Raw genomic sequence first — 18,315 nt, forward strand, 5'->3', positions numbered from 1 at the left:
AAATTACCTGTTTTCAAAATTTTATAACAAACTATGAAACAGTTTTGTTTTTTTTCCAAATTTTCAGTCTTTTTTTGTTTTATTTAGCAGAGAATAAAAAAAAAACAGCAGCAATTAAATACCACCAAAAGAAAGCTCTCCATATGAAAAAAAATTATAAAAATGTAGTTTGGGTACAGTGTAGCATGACCACACAAAAAAAAACTGGCCTGAGCAGGAAGGAGGTTTAAGTGCCCAGTAAGCAAGTGGTTAATACTGTGTGAGTTGCTCATTATTAATATAGTTGGTAAGATGATTGAACCCTGGGTGTCAGAGGTGATGGAGGATTTGCAGAGTCGAGGTAATCAATGGGGTACAGAGTCTATTAGCAGCCCCTATGGGGTACCACTACATATATCTAAAGGCTGTAAGGGCTTTTAAAGCAGGGTTCCAGACTCCTAGCCAATATTATGCTAACATAATCATCAAGATCGTTGGAATTCACCAGAACCACAAGGGAAAGTGATGCCCATGTGGACATTCTGATTACTTACAATCCGATTTGTTGTCTTTTCTCTCCCTCGATTTGGCCATGGAGGATGTGGGCAGCTGAAGCCATCCTGGCTTCATTTCCAGGTTCTCACGCAGCACCCTTTCTCGCGCCTGCGCAGTCACGAGGAACATGCCTGCACAGTAGTCCCATAGACGCAGTCAGAAAATCTCGCCATAATACGAGTTGCCCGAAGACTTCTGGGATCGATGACATAGATATCCCAGGAGTCAACGGGCCAGCCTGCTGACGTAGTCGCCTAGGCGGCCACGACCCGAAGTCAAGGGGAAGACTATTCTCGCTTTAGAAATTTCAAGATATAGCAAGATATAGGGTTTGTGCTAGGATGGGGGATTGGGGTAGGGGAATTTGTGCTGGGAGGGGGAATTCGGAGTGGGGGGGATAGGATTTGTGCTTGAAGAGGAAAATTGAGGGGTAGACTATTTGTGCTAGGGTGGGGCGCACAATTTGGTATATTTGTTATAATCTTCTGGAGCTGAAGTGGTTAAGCTTTGACAATAAAATATGGAAGCTGTGTCTGGAATATTCAATTTTTGCAATTATTTCCAGCCTGTGCTGCTCACCACCTAAACTGGCAGGAAAAGCCCCATCTACAGAGGTCTGGGGCTCCAGAACTGAGAGTTAGAACAGGACATGTTTTCTTTCTGTACTTTAATAATACACAGAACTCTGGAGGAACAAGCTACTTATTTCTGTTGGTTTCCGTTCCTCCTTTGGTTACATTGCAGAGAAGTGACCCTCGTGTCTTTCACTTGGTGCCCATCTCTGGCAGGACCATGCTGGATGGAGGGACTCTGCTGATTATACTGACAGCTCTACAAGGTGAGGGAGACTGTGGGGTTTGATTTCCTAAAGACAAATAGACTGTGCAACTCTGAAAGAACATTTGCCCCAGGGCTTAGTAAATGAGCAGAAACTCTGCTGATTTCCATCATCCGATTATGTGTAAGCAAAAAAAGCTGTTTTTCCTTGCATGTGATTGGGTATTCTTTGCAAAGTGAAGCTTTATATCATTTACTAAGCTCTTGAGCAGCACAGTTTATTTGCCTTTAGTAAATCAACCCCTGTCTGTCCTTCTATGGCTGGACACTGCTGGGGGAAGTGGGGTCTGTTTGCTCGTCCTCTTATGGCTGGAAAGTGGTGGGGGGGTTTCTCTCTGTCCTTCTATGGCTGGAACGTTGTGGGGGGTCTGTCCATCCTCCTAGGGCTGGAAAGTGGTGGGGGGGTCTGTCCTCCTAGGGCTGGAAAGTGGTGGGGGGATCTGTCTGTCCTCCTATGGCTGGAAAGTGGTGGGGGGGGGGGGTCTGTCTGTCCTCCTATGGCTGGAAAGTGGTGGGGGGGTCTGTCTGTCCTCCTATGGCTGAAAAGTGGTGATGGGGGGTCTGTCTGTCCTCCTATGGCTGGAAAGTGGTGTGGGGGGGTTCTCTCTGTCCTTCTATGGCTGGAAAGTGGTGGGGGGGTCTGTCTGTCCTCCTACGGCTGGAAAATGGTGGGGGGGCGTCTGTCTGTCCTCCTATGGCTGGAAAGTGGTGGGGGGGTTTCTCTCTGCCCTTCTATGGCTGGAAAGTGGTGGTGGGGGGTCTGTTAGTCCTCCTATGGCTGAAAAGTGTGGGGGGGGTCTGTCTGTCCTCCTATGGCTGGAAAGTGGTGGTGGGGGGTCTGTCTGTCCTCCTATGGCTGGAAAGTGGTGGGGAGGTCTGTCTGTCCTCCTATGGCTGGAAAGTGGTGGTGGGGGGTCTTTCAGTCCTCCTATGGCTGGAAAGTGGTAGGGGGTCTGTCTGTCCTCCTATGGCTGGAAAGTGGTGGTGGGGGGTCTGTCTGTCCTCCTATGGCTGGAAAGTGGTGGGGAGGTTTTCTCTCTGTTCTTCTATGGCTGGAAAGTGGTGGGGGGGGGTGGTCTGTCTGTCCTCCTATGGCTGGAAAGTGGTGGTGGGGGGTCTGTCTGTCCTCCTATGGCTGGAAAGTGGTGGGGGGGTCTGTTTGTCCTCCTATGGCTGGAAAGTGGTGGGGGAGTCTGTCTGTCCTCTTATATGCTGGAAAGTGGTGGGGGGGGTCTATCTGTTCTCATATGTCTGGAAAGTGGTGGTGGGGGGGTCTGTCTGTCCTCCTATATGCTGGAAAGTGGTGGGGGGGTCTGTCTGTCCTCATATGGTTGGGAAGTGGTGGGGGGGGTCTGTCTGTCCTCCTGTGGCTGGAAAGTGGTGGGGGGTATTTCTGTCTGTCTAGCCTCCCATGGCTGGGCACTGGTGGGGGGGGGGGGGGGTGTGGGGTCTGTCCTCCTATGGCTGGAAACTTCTCGGAGAAGTGGGTCTGTTTGTCCTTTTGAAGTTGGACACTGATAAGGGAGAAGTTTACCTGTCCTCCTGTGGCTGGACACTAGTGGAGGGAAAGCCGGTGTTCTGTCGAGAAGTGCCCGCTATCAAGAAGTGCCCGGTATGTGCCGTACGGAACAGCACAGCAGCTGATTTGCCGATCAGCTGGGCTGACGTAACCAGGGCGCATGTGCACATTGTAGGAGGTATCACAGTTCACAGACAAAACTGGACCATCAGCACACTGTAAAGCCGCCCCACAACAGCGAGGCACAATGTGAGAACTATAGTCTCCCCCCGCTGTTTGTATAGGTTTCAATTGTGGCCATGAAATGGTATCTCCCATCGAGAGAGATGCCTCCTACGATGTGCGCTTGCACCCTGGTCACGTCACTCCAGCTGATCGACAAATCAGGTGAAGTGTGGCTCCGTCCTGTGCATGTGCGGGCACTATTAGAAGGGGGGCACTTCTCGACAGAACACCGGTCTGTCTGTCATTCTAAGGTTGGACACTATAGTGGGGGGGAGTCAGTCTGTCTGTCCCTCTATGGCTTGACACTGCTGGGTAAGGTGGTTGGGGTGGGGGTGGGCTTTACACTGGTGGGTGAGAGGGGTCTGTCTTCATTTGGCTGGACACTGGTGGGGGGGAGGGGGAGGGAGTCTGTTTGTCCTCTGATGACTGGACATTAGTGAGGGGGGAGTCTCTCTGTCTGTCCTCCTATGGCTGGACACTGGTGGGGGGGAGGGGGGGAGTCCAACTGTCCTCTGATGACTGGACATTAGTGATGGGAAGTCCATCTGCCTGTGCTCGTATGGCTGGACACTGTTGGGGGGCACTGTCTGTCCTCTTATGGGCTGGAGACTGGTTGTGGGGGAGTCTGTCTGTCCTCTGATGACTGGACATTAGTGAGGAAAGTCCATCTGTCTGTCCTCCTATGGCTGGACACTGGTGGGGGGGAGGGGGGGATAGTCCAACTGTCCTCTGATGACTGGACAGTAGTGAGGAAAGTCAATCTGTCTGTCCTCCTATGGCTGGACACTGGTGGGGGCCTGTCTGTCCTCTTATGGGCTGGACACTGGTTGTGGGGGAGTCTGTCTGTCCTCTGATGACTGGACATTAGTGAGGAAAGTCCATCTGTCTGTCCTCCTATGGCTGGACACTGGTGGGGGGGAGGGGGGGATAGTCCAACTGTCCTCTGATGACTGGACAGTAGTGAGGAAAGTCAATCTGTCTGTCCTCCTATGGCTGGACACTGGTGGGGGCCTGTCTGTCCTCTTATGGGCTGGACACTGGTTGTGGGGGAGTCTGTCTGTCCTCTGATGACTGGACATTAGTGAGGAAAGTCATCTGTCTGTCCTCCTATGGCTGGACACTGGTGTGGAGCACTGTCTGTCTGTCCTCTTATTGGCTGGACACTGGTTGTGGGGAAGTCTGTCTGTCCTCTGATGACTGGACAGAAGTGAGGAAAGTCATCTGTCTGTCCTCCTATGGCTGGACACTGTTGGGGAGCACTGTCTGTCTGTTCTCTTAATGGCTGGACACTGGTTGTGGGGGAGAGTTTGGGGCTGTCTGTCTGTCTTCCTATGGCTGAACACTAGTGACAGGAAGCGTCTATCCTCCTATGGCTGTGCACTGGTGTGGGGAAGTCTATCTCTCTGTTGCCCTCCTATGGCTGGACATTAGTGGCGGGGGGTCTGTCTGTCCTTCTATGGTTGTGCACTGGTCTGGGGAAGTGTGTCTTTAGGTCCTCCTGTGGCTGGACCCTGCTGAGGGAAAGGGAGTCTGTCTGTCTGTCTGCCTGTCTGTCCTTCTGTCCTCCAGTGGCTGAACCTTGGGGAGGTCACCTCTCTGTATTGGTAAATGCTATATAGCACTGTCATATTCAGTAGCACAGTACAAAGAACAACTGCATGGACAGCTCTCTGCCAGTCTGCTGCACAGGAGCTTACACTCTAATCTAATGTCCCCATCAAAGTCACACATTCCGTAGAGGTCACATAGGCACTGCCTTGGTCAGAGATGCCAACCACTGAACCACTGTGTTGCCATAGTTGAGTTGTAGGTGAATTGTGTTTTATGAACATCCCTATTCTGCTGAGCCACAACCACTGTATCGTGTTGGGAATTGACAGATGCCATTCCTTTAGATATTTATGAGGGAGCACAGAAAGTTCATATTGCAATCACTAAGGCACTCTCCTTTTGCACTTGAATATTATGCAGCAGAAAAGCTGTATGAATTACATACAGTACATTGATGGTTTATCCTCTCCATCTTACATTGGAAGGGATGGGATCAAATGATGATAGAAGGTAGAGATGTCACCTCTGAGATTTGGCTCCTCAGACATTGGCCTACATGGCCTTTCCAGAGTCTAGGCCTGAACAGACAATAGACATCGCAGACTCATCAATGTTCAAGACTGTTGTATACTTAATCTTCATTGGCTATCCTCACTGGTGATGCGGTGGATGAAGGTAGAGCTGATCCAGGGCAATGATGACATCACACTCTATCACACAGAGCGTCACAGTCATCACGCATGCCAGAATGATGTCACAAGTCACATGACCTAGCCAGACCGCATTCCTGGGAACACAGGGCTGACATAATGATGTTACCCCGGGGGCAGTAAATGTCACACAATAATTGCATAACCATGTCTTTGTCATGAAAGTCTCGAAGCAGCTCTCTCTGATTACATGGCAGTACAGCCTTGGCCAAAAGTCTTAAGAATGACAAATATTAATTTTCACAAAGTCTGCTGCTTCAGCGTTTTTAGATCTTTTTGTCAGATGTTACTATGAGATACTGAAGTATAATTACAAGCATTACATAAGTGTCCAAGGCTTTTATTGACAATTACATGAGGTTTATGCAAAGAGTCAATATTTGTGGTGTTGATCCTTCTTTTTCAAGCCCTCTGCAATTCCCCCTGGCATGATGTCCATCAACTTCTAGGCCACATCCTGACCTGACAGCAGCCCATTCTTGCATAATCAATGCTTGCAGTTTGTCAGAATGTGTGTGTGGGTTTTTTTTTTTTTTTCACCCGCCTCTTAAGGATTGACCACAAGTTCTTAATGGAATTAAGGCCTGGGGAGTTTCCTGGCCATGGACCCAAAATTGCAATTTTTTGTACCCCAAGCCACTTAGTTATCACTTTTGCCTTATGGCAAGGTGCTCCATCATGCTGGAAAAGGCATTGTTCTTCACCAAACTGTCCTGTTTTTGGGAGAACCAAAAGTCTTCTCCTCACTCTGTGTGTGTAGATGTCCTCACACCTGCCTGCTGCCATTCCTGAGCAAGCTCTGCACTGGTGGGGCCCCGATCCCGCAGCTGAACCAACTGTAGGAGATAGTCCTGGTGCTTGCTGGACTTTCTTGGGCGCCCTGAAGCCTTTTTCACTAATACAGTGAAAATTTTTTTTATAGGATTGAGTTAATTTTCATGGCAAAGAGGGACTTTGCAATTATTGCAATTCATCTGATCACTCTTCATAACGTTCTGGAGTATTTTCAAATTGCCATCATAAAAACTGAGGCAGTAGTCTTTGTGAAAATGTATATTTGTGTCATCCTCAAAACTTTTGGCCACAGCTGTAGACTTTAGTAATATGGCATCGCTCTCTGGTAACTTGACCGGAACTCTCTGGTAACATGGCACTACTTTGTAGTAATATGCCAGAGATCTCTGGTAATATGTTAGAGCTCTCTGGTAACATGACATCACTCTCTCTGTAATATGGTGTCACTCTCTGATAACATAGCACCAATTTCTGGTAATATCGCAGCTCACTTTGGTAACATGGCATCACTCTTTGGTACTATGGCAACTCTCTCTGGTAGCATGGTGGTACACTTTGGTGATATGGTAGCTCTCTAGAAATATGCCAGAAATATCTGGTAATATGGAAACACTCTTCAGTAATATGGCAACACTCTCTGGTAACATGGCAGCCCTCTCTAGTAATATGACATCTCTCTTTAGTAACATGGCATCACTCTTTGGTACTATTCGCAATTTGCAGGGCCGTCTTTAAGGCAGGGCAAAAGGGGACACTGCCCTGGGCCCTGTCATTGTTGTGGGGCCCAAAGCAGCTGCCTCATACTTGCCAACTTTCCCAGTTTAAATTCCCTCGTCCCTTGAGGTTTTAGTCTCATGCTGTGTCCTAAGATCTCAGTGTGAAGTTCTGTTATTAATGCTGCCCAGCTCTGCCTTGTTGTTGTGTACAGATGACTCACCTGCAGACCCTGTGTTTACATGTAAATACCGGCATTGATATGTAAATAGTGGCAGACCAGGAGCATTCTATGTAAACAGAGGTGGTATTCATATGTATATCATGCCCCCCTGAGGTCATATCCACCATCACCTATACTGAATGCTACCCACTGGGGAGATAAAGGGGCGTGCTTGAAAGTCCTGCCTACAAATGTGGTCATTAAGCCTACCATCAGCCTGTTCTGCAAAGGTAAGCAAATTAGTGGGGGGAGGGTAGTGTGTGGTGTGCAGAGGTAGGCAGAGAAGGAATTACAGTTTGGGGTGCACAGGTGAGCAAGGTCCATTTCATGGTGTGCAGCCAGTGAGGAGATGATGTGCTGTAACCTCTAACAACCAATCAGTAAGCAGTAATGATGTGCAGTAACCAATCAGTGAGCAGTATTGATGTACAGTAATCTCTAGCAACCAATCAACAAGCAGAAATCATGTGCTGTAACCTCTAGCAACTAATCAGTGAGCGGTAATGATACACTGTAACCTCTGGCAACCAATCGCAATCGCTGTCTGATCTGATTCAGTAAACTGATTTTGAGTCTAGCTTCTATTTATTGTATGTCTCAGAGCAGGTGAAGAGCAAAACTGCATGAGGGGGCCCAAGAAAATTTTTGCCCAGGGTCCAATCAATATTAAAGACGGCCCTGGCAATTTGGCAACTCTCTGGTAGCATGGCAGTACTCTGTACTCTTTGGTCATATGGTAGCTCTCTAGTATTATGCCAGAAATATCTGGTAACATGGCGATACTCCCTGGTAACATGGCAGCTCTCTCTAGTAATATGGCAGCTCTCAATGGTAACACCACAGAGAACTGGCACTTTTTAGAAGAGACTTCTGCCATATTACCAAAGAGTGTTGCCATATTACCAGAGACTATTGCCATATTACCAGATATATCTGGCATATTACTAGAGAGCTACTGTATCGCCAAAGAGTACTGCCATGCTATCAGAGAGAGTTGCCATAGTACCAAAGAGTGATGCCATGTTACCAGAAATTGGTGCTATGTTATCAGAGAGTGCTGCCATATTACTAGAAAGTGCTGCCATGTTACCAGCTAGAGCTGCCATATTACCTGTTTCCTGAGGTCAAATCAGTGCAGTCTGGTTGCGATAATCTGGTGAATCCTGGTACATGACTGGACATGTTGTCTCAGGACTTGGGTTAGGGCCCCAGAACTCTCTACCCAAGGCTGTACAAACCACCCGGGTAGAGTATTCAGTGTAGAAGCAGACCAATAAGGAATTTAAAGGCTGCCAATGCTGATGTCCAGCTAATGCCCCATACACACGATCAGAAAATGCAACCGTGTGTATGCTCCATCGGACTTTTGCTGGCCGAATTCCAGCCAGCAAAAGATTGAGAGCATGTTCTCAATTTTTCGGTCAGATAAAGCTCCTATCCGAAAATGCGATCGTCTGGTCTGTAGCAATTCTGACGCGCAAAATTCCTACGCATGCTCGGAAACAATTCGAGCATGCTTGGAAGCATTGAACTTCATTTTCTCGGCTCGTCGTAGTGTTGTACGTCATCGCGTTCTTGACGGTCGAAAGTTCAGCGAATTTTTGTGTGACCGTGTGTATGCAAGCCAAGCTTGAGCGGAATTCCGTCGGAAAAACCATCCAAGATTTTTCTGATGAAAAATCCACTCATGTGTATGCGGCATTAGACTGCAATTGTCAGTTTGTCATACTAATCATCTGGGTTCGATACTCTCTGAGTACTGACCCCCAAGGTAACCATGGAACACCATGAAGTATGGTGGAAGTAAGTGGATCAGATGGTTTTGCATTACTCGGACGCCACTGGCCACCTGTTTATTCCAAGTCAATGACTCAAAGTATTAAGGACACTGAATTCTCATGACAGCCAGGCAGCTCACATTTTCAGAGGCAAGTCTGCAGTGGTAGGTTCCTCTGAACTTGGTAACCATGTCATGTTCTGTATTTTTCAGCATCTTCTGCGCAGAATCTTGGTGTGTACCAGATTCTCAAAGTTTCCGCCACTGAGCATGGCTCCGTCACCCTCTTCTGTAACTTCACCTTCAATGGAACGTTCACTGGCTACAACAAATGGTACCGACATGAAGTCAAAGAACTCGAGGTGACGAACACCAGCAAAGGGTACATCGGCAGAGTCTCCTTCGTCAGTCCAACAGATTTCATGTATCAAAAATCCGCCAACCTTCAACTCCATCAGCTGAATCTCTCCGACAGCGGCCTTTATATCTGTGAGGTCACCCTGATGACGAGCCCTCTGTGGACCGCGCGTGGGAATGGGACCTATCTGGATGTAAAATGTGAGCTACTAAAATCCTGTAAACCCAACTACTAAAATATCATAGAGGCTTTAACATGTTCATGTCATTTCTAAAGTCATTCTAAAAAGGAAGCTTTTTATTATAATAATCCCTGGTGATCCTGCCGTGGAGGTCCTTCTTAAGGCACTTCCTGTTACAGGGTGACAACGCTCTGTCCCTGTGCTCTTGTGTTGTCACCCTGTCATGTTGGTTTCACTGGTAGTTTTTTAATACATGTAGCAAGGTCCCGGGTTCCCAGAGGCCTAATGGTGACCTCTAGAGTTAGGGACAGCTGACATCCTTCTGTGTAGAGTGGGTAAGGGGGCATGGTGGGTGTAATGTAAGGTAGATTCATGGGTGCCAGACACTTCTTGAATGCAAAGAGATTTATTGTCTCTTAAACAAAACTGTGGAAGAGAGGGTTTAGGGCCAGAACACTCTTTAGTAGTTGCAATGTTAATTAGCAGACTCCGAGACTTCTATAGGTAGACAGCCATGCAGGGAAAGACACCCAGCCGGGCACTATGTCTGCATGTGTAGAAATGCTGTCTTCTATGGCAACAATCTTGAACAGTTTCTAACAAAGTTGTAATTAACTCTTTTTCACTTCCTCCACAATCTCCTTTTTAGATCTTCACTCAACTGAGCTCTCAGTCTATCACTTAGACCTGCTGATCCACTGCCACTGGATCTCCTGAGCTCTTCCAATCTTTTCACTGAGTATCTTCCTCAAGCGTCACCCCCTGCATCCCTGCTGGGTCCCTAGCCTAGCACTCAGAGACACTCTTTAAACTTCACCCCACTGGCCTGCTTGGTCCCTGGCTTGGCACACAATAATGTTCTGCAAGCATCACCTCCACTGGCCGGGTCCCTGGCTTGACTTCTGCTGAAGTTTCCCCATTTCTTCACTGTCCCCGGTGAGTGAGAATACTGCTCAGGTACTTGCTTCAGCTACTCACAGTGGTAATAAGGTGGATGGTCCCTTTAGTGGTGACAGCTTCCCCTCTACCTCCGACCACGACAGGTTCCCTGGCCGCCAGAACTGTCACTTTTGGTTGGACTGCAAGCCGCAATCCCAAACCTACCCTGCTCTCTTGCTTCTGGATAGACCCTCAGATAGTATAGCAGCCAGATGTCCCTGGGATAGGCCTCAGGGATCTAGCCTAGCAGCCTGGGGCAATACAACACACGTCCACCCAGACAGTCGTCCAGGTGGCACAGAACCCCGATCACCTGACTCCACCCAACTAAATAGGTTCTCCCAGCAGGCCAAGGGACCCAAGAAAATCCCTGCCCATTGGCTGAGACACCTCATTTATACCTAATGTGTCCTTGCAATCAGGGGCGGATCCAGAGTCTAGTCTCGGGAGGGGCACTGCCAGAAAATAAGGTGTTGCTTACAGAACTGTTGGTTTACTTGGAATGTGCCATGTCCTATGTGTCTAATGTGGAATGTGGAATCCCAACACCAGGGAATAATTGTATTATTACAGAGAAGTTTGCATCCTCTTGTGTATCTATGTCTGATAGTACACCTATTTTATGACCAAATGATCGTCCAATTGAAATCGATGCATGATTTCTTATTTTCCTGACAGATTATATGTCTATTATTTTGTGGCTTTGTTATTTTAGCTTTCTGCTGCGAATAGATTGGAAAAATCCTTGGCAGAATATACCACTTTCCTTATTTACTAATATGATTTCTAATAATATGAGTAATATTAGTAATGATATTACTAGTACTACTAGTAATATTACTAACTTCTCTAGTTGTGTCATACTATAGATCTCATTCTAAAGGACATACTGCACCCACATAAAACAGGTAGGAGTGTCAAAAGCCTGGTCTGCTGGTACTTGTAGTTCCACACCAGTGGACCACAAGTTACCTGGTCCAGTGTAGCAGATTGCAGCAGAGGTCAAAGACTTTGAAAGACAGAAATTTTGATTTCTACTGAATTTTAGTTTATGAATGTCTTCCTGCTGCAGCCTTTCAGGAATCAATATTCACCTGCATGTCTTCCAGTTTATGTGTGCACAGATGCCAGTTAAAGTGTGCCATGTCCTGGACTAGGGCAATCTAAAAGGCGTGAAGTGTAAACTTATGGGCTCGCTTCTGCTTCCTGTGTTCATATTTGTGACAAAAGGGGAATGAGGTGTACAGGTGGATGATGTCAATCTATGATGCCAAACCCAGTTTGCAAAACCCTGATTACACATGAAATTGTTAGATTCCAACAGGCCAGCTATGATAAAAAATGACAGTGTTATTAATATTTGGGTCTTTTTCCATTGGTAATGTTTCTGCTAGGCATAAAGTGTCCATGTTTGGTGTATAGGGATAGCTGAACAACACCTACAACCATTACACTTACAGTACTTTCAGATCTGTAATTCACAAACCCTTTTAGTTCAAAGCTGTTTGGATATGTTCAGGAAAAGTGGCATGCATAGTGCATACAATCCTCTCACCTCTCTACAGCCATGGAAGTTCCCTTTCATCACTCACGCCGCCCTGGAGCTGTCCTTGGAAAAGATAGAGGGAGGAGGTGGGTGGAGCCAACATTCACACACTAGGCGTGGAGGATGAATAAGTTAAATCTTCCTCCACTCCGCTCTGAAAGCTGGGACCTCGCTCTCCTCCTCATCGGCTCTGACATGACGTCACTGGTTGCTATACACCAGGCGGGCAGGCGTTAGCAACCAGTGAGAGTCCAGGCCAGCAGCATGGCAGTGCAACAACAGGAGGGTTGGCGCCAGCGTTGCTGCTAATTCTAAACAGTGAGAGAGACACTTGGGAGTCAATAATATTTCTCGGGGGGGGGGGCAATTGCCCCATTGCCGTCCCCCCCCCCTGGATCCGCCCCTGCTTGCAATGCCCTTGTCTTATCTAATGTCACCAGATACCCGGCCACCTAGCGACAAAAGAGAGAAGTGCAGCAAGTCCAGAATTAGGGGGAAATCAATTGACCTCCTAACAATTGGCCAAGGCAACTATCACTTGGCAGATAAATTTAAGAGCAACCCTGCCTAAACATCAGGGTGCTATATACACATTATACAGACATGGTCCACTGTTGTCACCATCAAGAAACCCACTCTGAGAAATGCCATGCAGCCATCACTGGAGTGCATGCAGACAAGAAGCTCAGCCACACTGATGCTGCGTACACACGAGCTGACTTTTTGACCGGACTGGTCCGATGATCTATCCGACGGACTTTCGGCGGACTTACGACGGACTTTCCGAATGAACGGACTTGCCTACACACAATCACAACAAAGTCAGACGGATTCGTACACGATGACCTACGACTGGACTAAAATAAGGAAGTTGATAGCCAGTAGCCAATAGCTGCCCTACCGTCGGTTTTCGTCCATCGGACTAGCATACAGACGAGCGGACTTTTCGACCGGACTCGAGTCCGTCAGAAAGATTTGAAACATGTTCCAAATCTAAAGTCCGTCAGATTTTCGACCGAAAAAGTCCGCTGCAGGTCCGATGAAGCCCACACATGGTCGGATTGTCTGCTGGACTCGGTCCGTCGGACCAGTCCGGTCGAAAAGTCCGCTCGTGTGTACGCGGCATGAGATGTAAACCAGGAGGACACATAAAGGATAACAGGTATTTTATTTAGAAAAAAGACAGTTGTTCATGACATACAGTGCACAGAGCAACCTAAATGTCATCCAGTTTGAGTTTACATCTCCTTTAACCTCTTGCTTACTGGGCACTTAAACCCCTCTCCTGTCCAGACCAATTTTCAGCTTTCAGCACTGATGCAATTTGAATGACAATTGCGCGGTCAAACAACACTGTACCCAAATGAATTTTTTATCATTTTTTCCCCACAAATAGAGCTTTCTTTTGGTGGTATTTGATCACCTCTGTGGTTTTTATTTTTTGTTTAAAAAATTTTAAAAGATCGAATTTTTAAATTTTTTTTTTAATATTTTGTTATAAAATTTTGCAAACAGGTAATTTTTCTCCTTTATTGATGTACGCTGATGAGGCAGCACTGATGGGCACCGATAGGTGGCAGTGATGTGCACTGATGGGTGGCAATAATGGGCACTGATCGGTTACACTGATAGGCAGCACTGCTAGGTCGCACTGATTGGCACCACTGGTGGGCATTGACAGGTGTCACTCATGGGCATTGATAGGTGGCACTGGTTTGCAATGTGGGCACTGGCAGGTGGCAATGGCAGGTGGCACTGGCAGGGGGTACTGGTGGGCACAGATAAGGCATAATTGCCTCTTCCTCTTCGAGACAGATGTCCCTTGCAGGTAAGCTGGTGATCGGCGAGGAGGAAAAAAAAATGATTATCGAGCTTTTATTTCCGTCATGTGATCAGCTGTCATTTGCTGACGGCTGATCACGTGGTAAGGGGCCGGGACCAGCCCCTTACTTGGATCGGTGATCACCCGAGTCTCAGTGACTCAGTGGTCACAGCGCATGCTGCGCGCGCCCTGCAGGGGGCGTGTGCACAGGGGAGGCCGTCATATGACGGCCTCCCGGAAATTCAGGTCCGCGCTGTGGCCGTTATTTGGCTATAGCGCGGACGGCAACTGGTTAAAAGAGAACTCCACCTGTGTTAAAAATAAAAAAATTTAAAGAAATTGCATGTAAAATTGCTACACAAGACATTTTGTAAATTCATTTTATTAAAAAATACCTTTCCATTGCATTCTGCAGCCGCTGTAATTTTCTAAAACTGTTCAAAAAATGTAAGGCAATTATGGCAATGTGGATGCATACTGCACCCCAATGTGTGTATGCAATGCCCCACCCCCCATCACTGGTGTAGAGAATGCCCCCTCCTCCACCATTGTGTGTACAGAATGCCCCCCACCGTTGTGTGTACAGAATGCCCCCCTCCATTGTGTGTACAGAATGCCCCCCTATATTGTGTGTACAGAATGCCCCCCACCGTTGTGTGTACAGAATGCCCCCCACTGTTGTGTGTACAGAATGCCCCCCACCGTTGTGTGTACAGAATGCCCCCCTCCATTGTGTGTACAGAATGCCCCCCACTGTTGTGTGTACAGAATGCCCACCACCATTGTGTGTACAGAATGCCCACCACCATTGTGTGTATAGAATGCCCCCCTCTATTGTGTGTACCGAATGCTCCCCTCCATTGTGTGTACAGAATGCTCCCCTCCATTGGGTGTACAGAATGCCCCCCCACCATTGTGTGTACAGAATGCCCCCCTCCATTGGGTGTACAGAATGCCCCCCCACCATTGGGTGTACAGAATGCCCCCCCTTTCGTTGTGTGAACAGAATGCCCCCCTCTTTGGGTGTACAGAATTCCCTCCTCCATTGTGTGTGCATTATGCCCCACCATGTGTACAGAATGCCCCCCTCCATTGGGTGTACAGAATGCCCCCCCACCATTGGGTGTACAGAATGCCCCCCCTTTCGTTGTGTGAACAGAATGCCCCCCTCTTTGGGTGTACAGAATTCCCCCCCACCATTGCGTGTACAGAATGCCCCCCTCCATTGGGTGTACAGAATGCCCCCCCACCATTGGGTGTACAGAATGCCCCCCTTTCGTTGTGTGAACAGAATGCCCCCCTCTTTGGGTGTACAGAATTCCCCCCTCCATTGTGTGTGCATTATGCCCCATCGTGTGAACAGAATGCCCCCATTCCATTGTGTGTACACAGTGCCACCCCCTCCATTGTGTGTACTGAATGCCCCCCTCTGTTGTGTGTACAGAATGCCCCTCTCCATTGTGTGTACATAATCCCCCCCCCCCCCGCATGTACAGAATGCCCCCCCCCCCTTGTGTGTACAGAATACCCCCTCCATTGTGTGGGCATAATGCCCCCCCCCCCGTGTGTACAGAATGCCCCCATTCCATTGTGTATACATAGTGCCACCCCTTCCGTTGTGTGTACAGAATGCCACCCCTCAATTGTGTGTATTAAATGCCTCCCACCTTGGTGTGTACAGAATGCCCCCCCCCCCCCCTTGTGTGTACATAATACCCCTCCTTCAGTTGTTTGTACAATATGCCCCCTCCCCCTTCCGTTGTGTTTACAGAATTCCCACCCTCCATTGTGTTTACAGTATGCCCCCCCTTCATTGTGTACACAGAATGCCCCTCTCCATTGTGTGTACAGAATGCCTCCCTCCATTGTGTGCACAGAATACCCCTCTATATTGTGTGTACAGAATGCCACCCCCACCACTGTGTGTACGGCCTGACCACCCAGAATTTTGTGTATGAAATGCCCTCCATTTCTGTGTAATGCAAACCCCCTTCCATTGTGTGATGTGAACATATAGCCCCCCTCTTTGTTTGTGTGTACAAAACTCCTCCCCTCTATTGTGTGTACATAATGCCCCCTCCATTCTGTGTACAGAATGCCCCCCTCTGTTGTGTGTACAGAATGTCCCCCTCTGTTGTGTATACAGAATGTCACCCCCACCTTAGTGTGTATGGCCTGACCCCCCAAAATTGCGTGTATGAAATGCCCTCCATGCCCTCCACAAAATGGCCCACCGTTGGTGAACAGAATTAAAATATTTGCAAGCAGATGAGTAAAGCAGTTTTCAGCAGAAGAGACAAAAAATGTCTTCTATTTTAAGGGAAAATTTTCCACTGAAACTTTTACAAATTTCTGTTCCACAAAACAAACCAAAAATAGTGATAAGTCAGTTTCTACACGAATGACACACATGATGACGGAGGCTTCAAGGGGAACTATAATATTTCAAAGAGTTTCAATGTCCACTTCAGGGGCGAGGAGTTCGCTGAGTTCAGGATTTGCAGCACCAGCTGAGCCCCACAAACACAGGAAAAGACTCTGCACTGCAAATTTCCCCTTATTATTTCTTAGGCTCTTTTTTTGCTTCTCTCTCCCTTTTATATAAAAGAATAAATGTGTACAGAACTCAATAGCTCAAACTGACATTTATATTGCAGTTACCTCTCTCTTATTGGATGGTTCAGTCTGTAGTTTCAGTCAGACGTGCCAAAGATGAAAGCAGGGAGCATCTACTGTGCTGTCTCCTTAGTTAACCCCTAGTGCTATGTCAGTCCTTTGCCATGCGGTATTTAATTGTAAAGCAAAAAACAAATACACACACATAGGGGTTGATTTACTAAAACTGGAGAAGGTGCAGCTGTGCGTGGTAGCCAATCAGCCTTTACCTTCAGCTTGTTCAATTAAGCTTTGACAAAAAAAAACCTGGAAGCTGATTGGTTTCTATGCAGAGCTGCACCAGATTTTGCATTCTCCAGTTTTAGTAAATCAACCCCATAGCGTAAAAACAGCAAATTTATGAAACTTTCTACATATTGAAAAATAAGATTTACCCCAAATCATTTTAGCTTTCTTGAAAAATAATTATATAACATTTACGGTATTGCTTGCAGGGCTGTCCCAGTTGAAAGAAGTCTAGGAACATAAAATATATGAGTTTATAAGTTACATACAATAGGTGAGGTTGAAAAAAGACACAAGTCCATCGAGTCCAACCTATGTGTGTGTGATTATATGTCAGTATTACATTGTATATCCCTGTATGTTGTGGTCGTTCAGGTGCTTATCTAATAGTTTTTTGAAACTATCAATGCTCCCCGCTGAGACCACCGCCTGTGGAAGGGAATTCCACATCCTTGCCGCTCTTACAGTTAAGAACCCTCTACGTAGTTTAAGGTTAAACCTCTTTTCTTCTAATTTTAATGAGTGGCCACATGTCTTGTTAAACTCCCTTCTGCAAAAATGTTTTATCCCTATTGTGGGGTCACCAGTATGGTATTTATAAATTGAAATCATATCTCCTCTCAAGCATCTCTTCTCCAGAGAGAATAAGTTCAGTGCTTGCAACCTTTCCTAATAACTAAGATCCTCCAAACCCTTTATTAGCTTTGTTGCCCTTCTTTGTACTCGCTCCATTTCCAGTACATCCTTCCTGAGGACTGGTGCCCAGAACTGGACAGCATACTCCAGGTGCGGCCGGACCAGAGTCTTGTAGAGCGGGAGAATTATCCTTTTATCTCTGGAGTTAATCCCTTTTTAATGCCAATATTCTGTTTGCTTTGTTAGCAGCAGCTTGGCATTGCATGCCATTGCTGAGCCTATCATCTACTAGGACCCCCAGGTACTTTTCCATCCTAGATTCCCCCAGAGGTTCTCCCCCCCAGTGTATAAATTGCATTCATATTTTTGCCACCCAAATGCATTATTTTACATTTTTCTACATTGAACCTCATTTGCCATGTAGTTGCCCACGACATTAATTTGTTCAGATCTTTTTGCAAGGTTTCCACATCCTGCGGAGAAGTTATTTCCCTGCTTAGCTTAGTATCGTCCGCAAATACAGAGATTGAACTGTTTATCCCATCCTCCAGGTCGTTTATGAACAAATTAAATAGGATTGGTCCCAGCACAGAACCCTGGGGAACCCCACTACCCACCCCTGACCATTCCGAGTACTCCCCATTTATCACCACCCTCTGAACTCGCCCTTGTAGCCAGTTTTCAATCCATGTACTCACCCTATGGTCCATGCCAACGGACCTTATTTTGTACAGTAAACGTTTATGGGGAACTGTGTCAAATGCTTTTGCAAAATCCAGATACACCGCATCTATGGGCCTTCCTTTATCTAGATGGCAACTCACCTCCTCATAGAAGGTTAATAGATTGGTTTGGCAAGAACGATAATTCATGAATCCATGCTGATTACTGCTAATGATACCGTTCTCATTACTAAAATCTTGTATATAGTTCCTTTTAATCCCCTTTCAAGAGCTTGCATACTATTGATGTTAGGTTAACTGGTCTGTAATTCCCAGGGATGTATTTTGGGCCCTTTTTAAATATTGGTGCTACATTGGCTTTTCT

General features: G+C 46.9%; 2 protein-coding genes across 7 annotated transcripts in view; one reads left to right on the forward strand and one right to left on the reverse strand.

Moving 5' to 3' along the window:
• The window catches only part of LOC141102383 (natural cytotoxicity triggering receptor 3-like), a 256,469-nt gene extending 255,670 nt beyond the window's left edge, over positions 1 to 799 (reverse strand). For all 3 annotated transcript variants that reach the window (XM_073591342.1, XM_073591340.1, XM_073591341.1), the window contains exon 1: positions 534 to 799. In XM_073591342.1, the coding sequence (XP_073447443.1) occupies positions 534 to 663 (130 nt within the window). In that variant the 5' untranslated portion in view covers positions 664 to 799. The remainder of the gene's footprint in view (positions 1 to 533) is intronic.
• Positions 800 to 1,253: 454 nt separating this feature from the next.
• LOC141102384 (natural cytotoxicity triggering receptor 3-like) overlaps positions 1,254 to 18,315 on the forward strand; it is a 28,901-nt gene continuing 11,839 nt past the window's right edge. For all 4 annotated transcript variants that reach the window (XR_012235095.1, XR_012235094.1, XM_073591344.1 and 1 more), the window contains exons 1-2: positions 1,254 to 1,372; positions 9,099 to 9,443. Coding sequence is in view for 2 of the 4 variants with exons in the window: in XM_073591344.1 (XP_073447445.1) it covers positions 1,327 to 1,372; positions 9,099 to 9,443 (391 nt within the window). In the remaining 2 variants the exon portion in view is untranslated. The remainder of the gene's footprint in view (positions 1,373 to 9,098; positions 9,444 to 18,315) is intronic.

This window comes from Aquarana catesbeiana, linkage group LG07 (assembly GCF_042186555.1).
Source record: "Aquarana catesbeiana isolate 2022-GZ linkage group LG07, ASM4218655v1, whole genome shotgun sequence".
NCBI classification, from domain to species: Eukaryota; Metazoa; Chordata; class Amphibia; order Anura; family Ranidae; genus Aquarana; species Aquarana catesbeiana.